At 51.1% G+C, this 12,866-nt stretch overlaps 1 protein-coding gene across 3 annotated transcripts in view; it reads right to left on the bottom strand.

Annotated features, from left to right (window-relative positions):
• Positions 1-12,866, bottom strand: part of MYEF2 (myelin expression factor 2) — a 26,388-nt gene extending 13,522 nt beyond the window's left edge. Inside the window, exons 1-5 of one of the 3 annotated variants that reach the window (XM_029070402.2) lie at positions 12,616-12,866; positions 6,866-7,074; positions 5,645-5,697; positions 4,319-4,326; positions 4,116-4,209 (exon numbers count right to left, since the gene is read on the bottom strand). In XM_029070402.2, coding sequence (XP_028926235.1) covers positions 4,116-4,209; positions 4,319-4,326; positions 5,645-5,697; positions 6,866-7,074; positions 12,616-12,800 — 549 coding nt within the window. In that variant the 5' untranslated portion in view covers positions 12,801-12,866. The remainder of the gene's footprint in view (positions 1-4,115; positions 4,210-4,318; positions 4,327-5,644; positions 5,698-6,865; positions 7,075-12,615) is intronic. The other 2 variants (XM_029070403.2, XM_029070401.2) reach the window with 2 other exon arrangements.

The raw sequence follows: 12,866 nt of genomic DNA, 5'->3' as shown, positions 1-12,866 counted from the left end.
TTCTAAGGGTGTCCCAAATCTAGTATCTGGTTCACAATTCAAATTTCAAAATTAATCTTATGGGAGAAAAAAAAGAAACTAAAAAAATCAACAACAAAATGTTTTTTTAAAAAGGGACATATGCTTAAAGGTTAACGATCAAGCTCCCAGCCACCCTTCCCATGGGCAGATGGGCAACAAAGTCCCGAGTTGTAATAATAATAACTGGCATTTGTTATGGGCTTACTATATTCCAAACACTGTACTAAGCACTGGGGTAAAAACGAGGTCATCAGGTCCCACATGGGGTTCACATTGTAAGTAGAAGAGGGAACAGTTATTGAATCCCCAAACTACAGATGAGGGAACTGAGGCACAGAGAAGTTAAGTGACTTGCCCAAGGTCACACAGCAAGTGGCAGAGGCAGGATTAGAACCAAGGTCCTCTGATTCCCATTCATCCAATCATATTTATTGAGCACTTACTGTGTGCAAAGCACTGTACTAAGCACTTACCAGGCCCTTGTTGCTTGCCCGAGAGTTTTACTTTCCTAAAGGCACCTCCCTAGGCAAGGAAGCCAGGAATACTTAGAAGGCACTGGCCTGTGAAGAGTGCCCTGGGCCATGATGGGGTGGGCAAGGACCCACACTAAGGGCTATGATGGGCAGCAGAGGTGAGAGTGATTCAGCATTTACACCAGACCCTCTTGGGCTGCGCAGAGGAGAAAGTCGCATTCAACTCACCCTTTGATCGAGTGTTTCTGAAACATATTGACAAGCTTTCAAGGACTCAAATTGTTCTCTTGGAGCAGTGGATAGCAAGCCATCCTGAGCTCAGAGCCTCAGAATGCTCAGGCTTGTGAGACAGGGTCAGCCAGCCAAAAGGAGAGAAAGCATCTGAATGACGACATGATCAGAGGTATCTCGACCTCTAATGGAAGGGGGACAAGTAGGGGCAAAAGTCCGATGTCCACTAGGAAATAGTGTGACATGATCTGGAATTCCTGGGAGCTTCCAGGGGATCACCTAAACCCACACAGCACCTGTTTGCTGAAATCCCTATATGGACTTGGCCCCACCTCACCAAGGGAGGGGAGGGCAGAGGCAGAGTTAATTCATTTGACAAGTAAGCACTTCCAGGATGGATGCTCTCTGGCGGGACATTTTGGCCCCGGAGCAAAGGTGGGTCACACCTAAGCTGGAAATACAAAATATTTGCATCAGTGGGTCCTCGAAAGATCCGGCATCAATGCCAGCCACAAGCTAGGCACCCAACGCCCTGGAGGGAGCTATGAATGGGGTCATGTTTGCAGGCAAAAAATCCTGTGCACAATCAGCACACTCCTGGGGACCACACTCCTGGGGGACCGCCTCCCGGGGACTGCAAACCCAAGAATAGCACTTTCAGGGACTGCACCTCTGGGGTCTGCATTCCCAGGGACCACACTCCCAGGGATCATATTCTCGGGGCATTGCTCTTTCGGGGACTGCACTCCCTGGGGGTGGTCACACTTTTGGGGATCACCCTCCTGGGGACCTCCATGACGGGAGGGAAGAAGAGTTTCTCTGGGGATTTGTAGATCTTCCCCAGAGAACTTCTCCAGCAAACCATGGGACTGCTGCATTGCCCAGGGGCCCAACCAGGGAGGAGTTCTTCCCCAAAGCACAGACCACCTCAAAGATATGCAAGGAAGGTGTATGTGAGAGAAAACTACAGAATTCCTATTTGATCTCTAAAGAACTGAAGACAGGTTATCCAGGGCACAAATTGAACTTGGCCCCAACAGACAAACCAGGACTCCCAGGGAATGCTGATGCTAGGTCAGCCATGAGGTTCTCTGCAGCCACATTGGGGCCCATGGGCCAGGGGCACAAAGGCCAGAGGGCAAGCCGGGAGACCCAGAGAAATGGACTTTTTTTCCAGCTGGATCTCAGGTCCGTATATCCTGAAACAGGGGGAGGCAGTGAGAAATGCATGAGTCTCTCTGCTCTGTGTTGATCTGCGAGGCTGGTGGAGTGCACTGTCTGAAGCAACAATCACAGCTCAACTGTGCGATTTTCCACCAGGATAAAAATCCGCCAGGAAGGCGGCCAGAGGGCTAGTTATGTTTCCTGGAGGAACCAGTTCCCGGCCAGTCAAGCAGTGGGCTGGCCCGCTTCATCGGGAAAGGGGTGCAGACAACCAACGCTCACTTAGCTGTGCCCCCATGTGCCACGCCGGCGAGGCAGGCCATGTAGGGGCCTCTTGGGAGACTCTGCCTCGAGCAAGGAATAGGCCCTGGCCCAGGAAAATGAATGACACACCCGGAGAGTACGATTCTTCACCGGGTGCTTGGGCGCCTCCACGGCTCTGTGGCGGCCAGCCCATTCCCTCTCCAGCACCAGGAGACTGTTTGGCCAAGTAAGAGACGCTCTCCAATTGGCCCGTGGCAGACCTCAGCCGGGGCATGAAAATATTCCCTGCTTTGCCACAGGAGAGGCAGAATGAGAAAGGTGCTCGAGGGGCTGAGATCACTCAGGCAGCAATGAGTCCTTCTGTTCTGGATCCTAAACCACTCGGCTGAAAGCTCTTTAAGGGCAGGGATCAGGTCTTCCAACTGTATTGTACCCCCAGACAAAGCACTTAGTACAGTGCTCTATAACCGTAAGCACTCAATAAATTCCATTAATTGGCTGACTCATTAGGTCCTGGAGATTCCTTCAATGCACTAGGGCAGAAGCCAGCCACCAACCTGCCCTCTGGGTTCAACACACAGCGGTCTGCCTGGCACCATGGCCTGGCCCCGCCCTCAGGGTCTCTCCTTGGCAAGACATCTATAGAGCTGCTGGGAGAGGCTGACAGCCCCAGACCAGAGGCTGGTCCCTACCCTCATTACCCAATCTGCTTGTTCCCTCCCAGGGCTGGTCGAGGAGAGGTCATCATAATTGATGGCTTCCTGCCTTTGACCATTCCTTTTTTTTTATGGTACTTGTTAAGCACTTATTATGTGCCAGGCACTGTTCTAAGTGCTGGGGTAGATACGAGATAAATCAGGTTGGACATAATCCCTGTCCCACCCAGGGCTCAGTCTTAATCCCCATTTTACAGATGAGGTAACTGGGGCACAGTGAAGTTTAAGTGACTTGCTCAAGGTCACACGGCAGGCAAGTGGCAGAGCTGGGATTAGAATCCAGGTCCTCTGACTTCCAAGCCTAGGCATTTTCCACTAGGTCACACTGCTTCTCTTCCTTCTGTGTTCAAGATCATTTTGACAGTTTAGGATTTCACTAGTTTTTACTAGGCATGAGAGGGGGCTTCTGAACACCTTTTTTCCCTGGTTTTCCAATATTTAGGGAAACATTTCTTCTTTCCAAAGGGGAATATTTTTCTCCAAGAGCTCTCTCCCACATAGCCCCACACAGAGGGAGCCGCCACCAGGGAGAGATCTGGTCCTCCCATTTCCCGGTGGGGGTCGGAGAGCCTCCACCAGATCAGAGGCTCAGTGGGACCCACAGCCCTCAGGTGGGTGGGTGGGTGGCCCGGGGGGCAACGCACCAGAGTCCAAGCATGTTAACCCTATGAGTCTTGTTTGAGAAACCCTGAGAGTGCTTCCGGTTTCGCTTAACAATAATAATTGTGGTTATTCGTTAAGCACTTTCTGCACGCCAAACACCATATTAAGCACTGAGCTACGTACAAAAAACCAGGTTGGGATACGGCCCTTGTCTCCACATGGGGCTCGGAATCTACAGAACAAGTACTGGATCCCCATTTTACAGATGAAGAAACTGAGGCCCAGAGAAGATAAGCGACTGGCCCAAGGACTTTAGATCCCTTTCCCAACACGTAAATTTACCAAAGCAGCACATGCGACTCATTGGTCTAAAGGCCATTTTGAACAATTTACCCACCAGCACAAGCCCCGGCAAATGGCGCCCTGAGATTCGTCCTGGAGATGGTTGAGAGTCAGTCAGCAGTTCTGCTCGTGGAAATGTGCAATTGTAGGACGCTTCTCAGCTGAGGTGCCGAAGCAGGCTCCAGCTGATGGATGAGCCATAGCCCCTCCCCCTCTATCCATCCATCCACAGCTGCATGATTCCTACTCAGGACCAAACCTGCCACTTTGAGACCACTACTCAGAGAATAAAAGTCCTCACCTCTTTGATGTTCAGAGGTCTTCCACTAAGGTCGTATTTGTTCATGGTTTCCAACGCTTTCTTTACAAATTCTCCGTCTCTGAACTCGACCACGCTTAAGAAAGTCAATGACAGGTTGGGTCAGTAACCACACCTCACCGCAACAGGAGCTAAATTGTATTCGCTACATAAAAGGAGTCCTACATGGAAAAAAGGAGTCTTACCCACAACCCTAAATCCATGAAGATCCGCCAAGATATGCAAGAGAAGAGAAAAGCAAAATAAACAAACAAAAAAACTTTAGGTCAGTAAACAGAATTGACTGTGGCTTCTGATACTTCCCAACATGGTTTGGAATCACCAAAATGCAAATATGTTCACCTCCAGAAAAAGCAGGGCAGGTTCACTTGCAAGCAATCGAAAATGTTTTGTGATTTCTCTTACGCCAGCAAGCCTACTGATATTAGTGATCACAGCATTCAAACGCAAAGAGAATCTGGGATCCTTATTACTAGTGAGATTCTCTTGGCATCCAAACCAGGGAGCTGCCACCATGCCAAGCAAATAAGGCGAGGGGGGAATCGAGACACCCAGCCGTCCGCCTTAGAAGGGCAGCAGGTCAAACCCAGGCCTGGGAGAGTGCGTGCCTGGCAAATTCCCTTTCAACTGTATGCAGAACCATTGCTTTTAAAAGCTCAGTGTGGGCTGACCTTCCCTTCTAGGAAGACTTTCTTTCCTAGACCATCAGCTGCCCAGAGATTTGGTGGTGGGACCCAGTTTTAAGCAGAAGCTCTGCATCTATAATAATGGAAGAATGGAATTTTGACCGTGTGTGTGTGTGAGAGAGAGAAAGAGAGAGAGAGAAATAAACCCACGCGAGTGTCAGCACATGAGGATACTTTAATGGAGGCATCGACAAGGAAGCCCCAAAAGTTTGCATCCTCTAGGGCATGTTACCACCTTAACAACCAGGAACTTCCCACCAAATTCTCCCCACCAGAAGCCTCCGTGTTGGCAATCAAGCCAGCCACCAACCAGTTCCTTCCACCGCAGTTTCCGAGCGATCCAGTTTGTGGACATCAGTGGGTCAAGGGCCTGCAAACTACCTACTCGGGCTCTGCTGCCAAGTTTCCAACGTACATTCTCAATGCACACCTTCAAGCTCCCAGCTCCCTGAGCACGACAGCCTTGGGAAATCAAATCAATTCAGTGACTTTTACAAGATCCTTTCCGGAAAACAGGACGTCAAGCCCCCAACCAAAATCCATTATTAAAAGCGAAAGGCAAAGGAACATTTCCTCGTTCAGAGCATTAGGATAGTCAAGGCCCTCTTTAGCGGGAGGGCATTTGCGCACCACTGAGGCCTCTCTCTTCCAGTCAGCTAGTGGGTTTTGGAGAAGTCCAGGCTGGCCAATATCAGAACCTCCATCTTTCATAGTAAAGGAAAAAGGAAACTTACTGTCCAAAAACTGGGACGAGTTTTCGTTCCACCAGATAAAGCTGCTGAGGAGCGCTTATGCCTCCAGCAGACAGCTGCCCACGGCACTTACCCTGGATTGTCCTTCAGCATCCTTAAACAGCTCCACGTATGCAACCTCACCAACTACATGAGACATACAAAAGGAAAATACCAAGAAACAAGGCATTTAAACACCAGCGTCTTGCTTTACTGGGCCCCTGGGCACAAGTGCGAAGAGCAGCACCTTGAATGGAGCCCAGCCAGACCAACAGGCCGTCCATCGGGGGCTAGAGAATTTAGCCATTTTCAGCAATAGTCAACAGCCACATTTTCTAAAAGAGCTAACAACTCTATTGACCCTAATTCAAACCACAGATCAGATTTTGGCCAGAATGAAATAGCTAGTGAACCAATTCAGATGGACAGATGGTCCCTTAACCTATCACATTAACATCAGCGACATTAGCAATTTACCTTGACATTTGTCATCCTTCACACAACAGCTGTTTTAAGGTGACTTTCTACCTGAATGACTTCCATGGTAAGCTAAATTGGAGTCACAGCAAGCTACCTGCTTTCTGAAAGGCATTCGGGGAATACAACCAAAGAGACGTCACCCTACAACAGACACTCCCAGGCAAAATGTGTTTCGTGTGTGGAAAAAAAAAAAAAAAAGCAGCTGTCTCCATCAGGTGAGCTTTGCCGACTTTGAATTTGAGTTTTCCAGAAATGTAACTGAACTCTGACAAGATCCCATGTTAGAATGATTTCTCCCCTCAGGCCACCAAATATAGTTAGGTTAGGGGTTCTGAGCTGTTCTGGGATGTTTGGAGGTCAAAACAGCCCCAGTGTGACACCATTTTAATACTCAACTGTGGGGACCACGTCTTGTCCGGCCACGGTCCAGGCTCTACCAAACATGTTCAGAGCAGTCTCTGGGGGGCGGAGGGGAAACAGAAACCCCCAAACCCAACCTCCGCTGTTCACTCCCCAAGGGTGCTGCTTAAGGCCGTGGCCCTTTGAAGAGATTGAGAAAATGCCAACGAGACAAAGCAAATCGCATCAGAGTTCTCTGGTGGGGGAAAACTGGCAGTCTAAGGCGACACGTGCCTCACCCTCACCCACGTCCCCTTACAACGCAGCTGTCTCACGGGGGGAGGGAAAGGGAGAGCAGTGACTCGAGTGCTCAAACTGCCAACCGTCTGGGTGGCTCAGAAGAGTGAGAATGCCGCTCCCATCCCCCACCATGCCCCCACCCAGCCTCTGGGGAATGTGGGTCATGAGTGGGCGTGGATAACGAAGAGTCCACTACCTTTCTCTCTCATGAGGTCTTTGATGGCTTGCCACTTCATGTCGTACGGGATGTTGCTGATGAAGACTCGGTTTCGACTGGGCCCCTTCCTTTCTCCGGAGCTTGTGTTCTTGTCCTTGGAGTATGGATGGAATCTATTTGCCTTCTTGCTTCCTGAAGACTTTTCCTTTAAGTCACTCTTCCCCTCTTTTGTCAATTCCTCAGCTTCCCTAGGTTTATAAGAAGGTTCTGTTTTTGCATGGAGAGATTTCACCTTTTACCCCATCACGGACTCACTATTGCATAAGCCACTGTATGCTTAAGGCCAGACTGGTTTTACCCCGTGAGCCCCAGGTGGGACAGGGACTGTGTCTGATCTGATCCCCTAGAAGTTACCTCAGTACTGAGCTTGGAACAAATGCCTAATAAATACCATAAATCAGGACCATAAGCAAAGCCCTTACTGGATGATGAGCCCCCACATCCAGCCAGCTCAGGATTGTCTCCAAAAGTGCAAATACCACTATTAATCAATAAATTGCATTTATTGAGCACTTACTGTGTGCCGAGCACTGAACCAAGTGCTTGGCACAGTATGATATAACCGAGTTGGTAGATATATTCCCTGTCCACAAGATGCCCACTATCATAAAAGCAGCACCAAGATCCTCAGAGGACCCGGGGGCTTGCCCTCCATGACGGCCATCCTCATTGTTAGGTACAGACTGACACCCTTTGTCAAGTGCTTACTATGAGCCAACTACTGTTCTAAGCACCGGGGTAGACACAAGTTAATCATTCTGGACACAGTCCCTGTCCCACAAGGAGCCTGCAGTATGAGGGAGGCAGGTTTCAAATCCCCATTTTACAGATTAGAAAACGGAGGCATCAAGAAGTTGAGTGACTTGCCCAACTGGCAGTTGGCAAAGCCAGGATTAGAACCCATTCTGACTCCCAGTCCTGGGTTCTTTCCAACTAGGCCACAGTGCTTCTCCATCCCAAACTCTTCCCTCAGTGGCCCAGCACAAGCTATCCCATACCCTTGCCTCTTCCCTCTCCATCCCTGACTCTCTCCGCAGTGACCTAGCACAGATTCACCAACTCCCCTAACTCTTCCTCTATTAAAGAACCCATTATGGATTTCGTGAAAGCAGCATCCAAATCAGATTCCTCTCATACCTACTCAGAGTTTCTGCGCATGCAAGGCATTGCTGGAACAAATGTCCTGCATTTTCCCCATCTCCGCTGGATAAATAATAGTTTCACTGAGGTTCAATCCATTTGTCTACCCCTCAAGAACCTCCAGGATCAAACAGAAACTCTCCCTGCCATCAGCTTTAAAGCACTCAATCACCTTGCCCCCCCCTTCCTTACCTCACTGCTTTCCTACCACAACCTAGCATGCACACTTGGGTCCTCTAATGCCAACCTACTCACTGTACCTTGATCTCGTCTACTGAAGGCACATCTCCTACAATAGGCCTTCCCTCATTAAGCCCTCTTTCCTCTTCTCCCACTCCCTTCTGGGCTGCCCATGCACTTAGTTTTGCATCCTTAATTCACACCTCCCTCAGCCCTACAGCACTTAAGGGTATGTCTGTACATAATTAATTTATTTATATTAATGTCTGCCACCCCCTCTAGATTGTAAGCTCAATGTGGGCAGGGAAGAAGTCTACCAACTCCGTTCAACCAAGTGGTCAATCAATCAGTCGAATTTATTAAGGGCTTGCTAAGTGCAGAGCACTGTGTTAAGTGCTTGGGAGAATACAGTGCAATGGAGCTAGCATATTATATTGCATGTTATATTGTTTTCACAGAATTCTCCACAGTATTGCGTACAGTACGCGCTCAATAAGTAGGATTGATTGATTGGAACCCACGACCCTCAAATTTCAGCAGGGGTTCCTCGCCCTGGGCAGCAAAAGCGGAGATGTGGGGAACAGCAATTCCACATCACCCTGCCCGCCCCTCTCCTAGCTCCGTTAACTCCAGCTGGTGGCTGTCCTTGAGTCTCCTGGCTCCCGCCTGTACTGGGACCAAAACCCCGCCCCTTCTGTTCTCCAGCCAGCTCAACCTCCAAGAACTGCCAAGCAGCCTGCCTGGATCTGGTCACCCTCATCTTCTCCATGGTGTAAGAATTCATGCTTAACAGTGACCCATCATTTTAAGCAGCATCTAGTTTCCCTGCCTGAAAAAATAAATAAAAGCCCAAGGAGAGTGAGTCAGCTAACACCTTCAAGCAGGAAAAAATGTCCAATGCTATTGGGGTGCACTCACTCCTGTAACAGTGAAACTGGTGTCTTTCTTGGGAGGCTCCGGGGATGGGGGTGGGGGGCCTGAGGGCCCCAAGAAGCAGTTGCTACAGGAGTCCATGCACTGCTGAGAAGTGCGGCGAATGGATCTGAAGATTTAGCCCTCATCTCCTCTCCATCTGCCCCTTGAAGCCTCCTGCCCCTCTCTGTCCCTCCCCTCACACACATTAGCTTAACCTTTTCCCAGGTCACGATTTTCATTGCAAAAGATGTGCTACTTTTCCGGCAGTGTTGGTAGGAACACTAGACTAAAAGTGTCACACAGCTCAACTTAGTAAAATGACTAGCTGAGGCAAGAACATTTAAAGACAGAAATGAAAAGAATAGATTGTCCAACAAATGAGAAAAATTTTGGTTTAAGGGACTGCACTAGCCAAACGATACTCTGAAATTAAATACAGTATTTTTAAATTAAAAGTTAAAATAAGAAAAGACACGCTTGGTTCACAGCTGAAATTTTCCTTAAAAAGCTGGAACAATTGTCCCAGCTTTACTCAAGCTGCACTAGATCTTATTAGATCTTATTGTTGCCGAATTGTACATTCCAAGTGCTTAGTACAGTGTTCTGCACATAATAACCGCTCAATAAATACTATTGAATGAATGAATTAGAAAAGTTAAAGCGAAACCCAAATTTAAAAAACCACTCCAGTAAGAAAGTGATGGACTTCCCTCAACATCAACAGTATAGTGATGAGGAACAACTTAAGTCAATCAACCTATCAACAATAATAAGTCCTGAGCACCTGTTGTGGGGAAAACCACTGTACTAAGCTACTGGGAGAATACAATTAAGAGACAAGACTCCTGCCTCCACGGAATTTAACAATCTAGCCGGGGAGACAAGACACTGAAGCAGACTACAGATAAAGGGAAATAACAGAGCATATATATAGGTAAGTTCTCTGACAGGGGTTGAGAGTGCTTATGTGACAAGACAGGGCTGACTTGGGAGCTGGGGAATATAATATGGGGAAATGAGGTCAGTTGGGGAAGACTTAATGATGATGCAATTTTGGAAGGCCTTTGAAGATGGAGAGAAAAGTTATCTGTCAGCCATGAAGGGGCCGGGAGTTTCAGGCAGCAGAGAGGAAGGTGTGAGCAAGGGGTCAGGCAGGTGAAATGAGAAAGAGATGGAAAATATACCTTCTCCCTGCCCTGCATTTTCTTTCCCAACTGGTTTGGGGCACCCGACATTACCCTCCATGCCTGGATGCTCTCAACACCAACCTGGCCTGATCCAAAATGCATTTGCAGGGCGTTGTTGAGTTTGTTTGGTGTTTTTAAATTCAAACACTAATCAACTATTTCCAATTTCCTTTTGAAAATAAAACAGCCCCAAAGCTAATTGGATATTCCACTTAGCGCCAAGAAAATACCCGTTTCAAACAAGTTAACCAACTGTCCCGCAGCCCAGGAAACCGTGCCGCCCTGACACGGCTGTTTGCAGGAGGCAGACGGGGCTGGCTGGGACACCGGCCAGGGAGTCCTGATAATTTGAACTGGAGTTTTTGTTGTTTGGGTTTTTTTCTTATAGTATTTGTTTAGAACTTACTGTGTGCCAGGCACTGTACTAAGCACATAGGAGTAGGTACAGCTAATCAGGTTGGACTCAGTCCTTGTCCCACATGGGGCTCATAGTATTAATCCCCATTTTTTACAGATGAGGTAATGAGGCAAAGAGAAATTAAATGACTTGCCCAAAGTCACTCAGCAGACAAGTGGCAGAGCCAGGATTACAAGCCATGTCCTTCTAACTCTCAGACCTGTATTCTACAGGCCACGCTGGTTCTGCAATTTCAACCAATGACTGTGTATGTGTATATGGTGTACATGTGCATAGGTGAGTCACCTACCCTCCCCTGCCTCAGTTTCTCCAGTTGAAAAGATGAGCCTATCTTCCTCCCTAGGCAAACGCTAACTACTGCTTTGGGACCCTGGATCGGCTAACTACTCCTTTGGGACCCTGGATCGATGAATCAATCGACAGAATTTACTGAGTGTCTACTGTGGGCAGAGCACTGTATTCAGTGCTTGGGAGAATCCTGGGCCATTCAGCCTATGGCTTATTGTAGTTTCCTGCCTGCCATTCTAAGGAGAACTGGGAGGAATGAGCAATTATTTTGAAGTGCTTGGTCAGCAACTGTAAGCCCCTGCGGGGAAGGGGTCATCTCAATCTTTGTGTGTGCTTCCAATGCGCCCAGTCCAGTACCCTGCCCACAGAAGGCATCCACTTAATGGTGGTGGCATAGTTGAAGACCTCCCGGCCACACACCCTCTCCACAGTCAGAGCTCCTGCTGGGGCAGGGGCAAAGGATCCCTGAGACCGTATATTACCAGGCAGGCAGGAGGACCCGGCAGGTGGGCTTCACCCCCATGGGGCTGAGCCAAGTCTGGGGATATTCCCTCCCTTTGGGCTGCTCTGGAGCTCGGCAGGGAGGCCAGCGGGAGCCCCAGTCGCCCGGCGGCTCCCTGTAGCCCCCACCCAGAGAAGCCAGTCCAGTCGGGCCCATGGCTCCAGCGGGCCGGCAGCCTCGCTCCGGCGGGTGGGCGGGCAGCGGGGAGGATGGCGGCAGCCTCGGCCTGGGCAGCGGGTCTGCCTGCACAACAGTCCCCCGGGTGTCCTGTTCCCACACTCTTGCCCGCCTGCTCCCTCCTCACCCTTCAGTCCCCAGCACCCCTCCACTCTCAGCCCCGCGTCCTCCTCGGACCTCCAGATGCCTCATCCACAGCCCCTCACCCCTCAGGCCCCCCAGCCCTCCCCTCCCCCTCAGCCCCCGGCCCCCTCCTCTTCAGACCCCTGGCGCCCTCCCCCTCAGCCCCCCGGCCCCCTCATCCCCACCCCACGCCGAGGCCTTCATCCTCAGGTCGGGCTCCTCCCAGGATGCCCAGCGCCTTGGCCCCCGGTCCCCAGTCCCCCCTCATCCTCAAGCCCACCTCTGTCCTCAATCCTGCCTGGTCCTCCTCCTCGCACCCCACTCCCCCTCAGCCCCCTTAACCTCACCCCACACCGAGACCTCCATCCTCAGGCTGGGCTCCTCCTGGCCCTCCTCCTCCTGGCCCTCAACCCACAGACCTCGGGGCTCATCCTCAAGCCCACCTCCATCCTCAGTCCTGCCTCCTCAGTCCTACCTCCTCGACCCCCTGGTCCCCTCCTCCTCAGCCTCCCGGCCCCCTCATCCTCACCCCAAGGCCTCCATCCTCAGGCTGGGCTCCACTTAGGATCCCCAGGGCCCTGGCCCTCAACCCCTCGGTCCCCCTCATCCTCAAGCCCACCTCAGTCCTGCCTCCCCCCTCCTCCTCAGCCCCCCAATCCCCTCTCGTCACCCCACACGGAGGCCTCCATCCTCAGGCGGGGCTCCTCCTAGGATCCCCAGGCCCCTGGCCCTCAGCCCCCCGCCCCCCTCCTCGTCCTCATCCCCTGTCTCCCCCGCCCCCCCGGCCGGGCCGTAGTACATTTTCAGGCCGTTGGAGCCGCGGCCGCCGCGGGGAAGCGACTGCGGCTTGTCGGGCTCCGGCTCCTCCCGCGACGCCTCCTTCGGCGGCTCCTCCGGGCCGGCGTGGGGCGGGCGCGGCGGCAGCAGGGTGTCGTCGGCCTCGGGCCCGGACGCCTCGGGCCTCTGCGCGTCCGTCTCCGCCATGGCCCCCCGCCGCCTCCGCCTCCGCCTCCGCCTCCGCCCGGGGCTCCGAGCGCCGCAATGGCGGCC

The sequence above is a fragment of the Ornithorhynchus anatinus genome, chromosome 8 (assembly GCF_004115215.2).
Source record: "Ornithorhynchus anatinus isolate Pmale09 chromosome 8, mOrnAna1.pri.v4, whole genome shotgun sequence".
Classification (NCBI taxonomy): Eukaryota; Metazoa; Chordata; class Mammalia; order Monotremata; family Ornithorhynchidae; genus Ornithorhynchus; species Ornithorhynchus anatinus.
The sequence above is the reverse complement of the archived record's forward strand: the minus strand, read 5'-3'. Positions and strand labels throughout refer to the sequence as shown.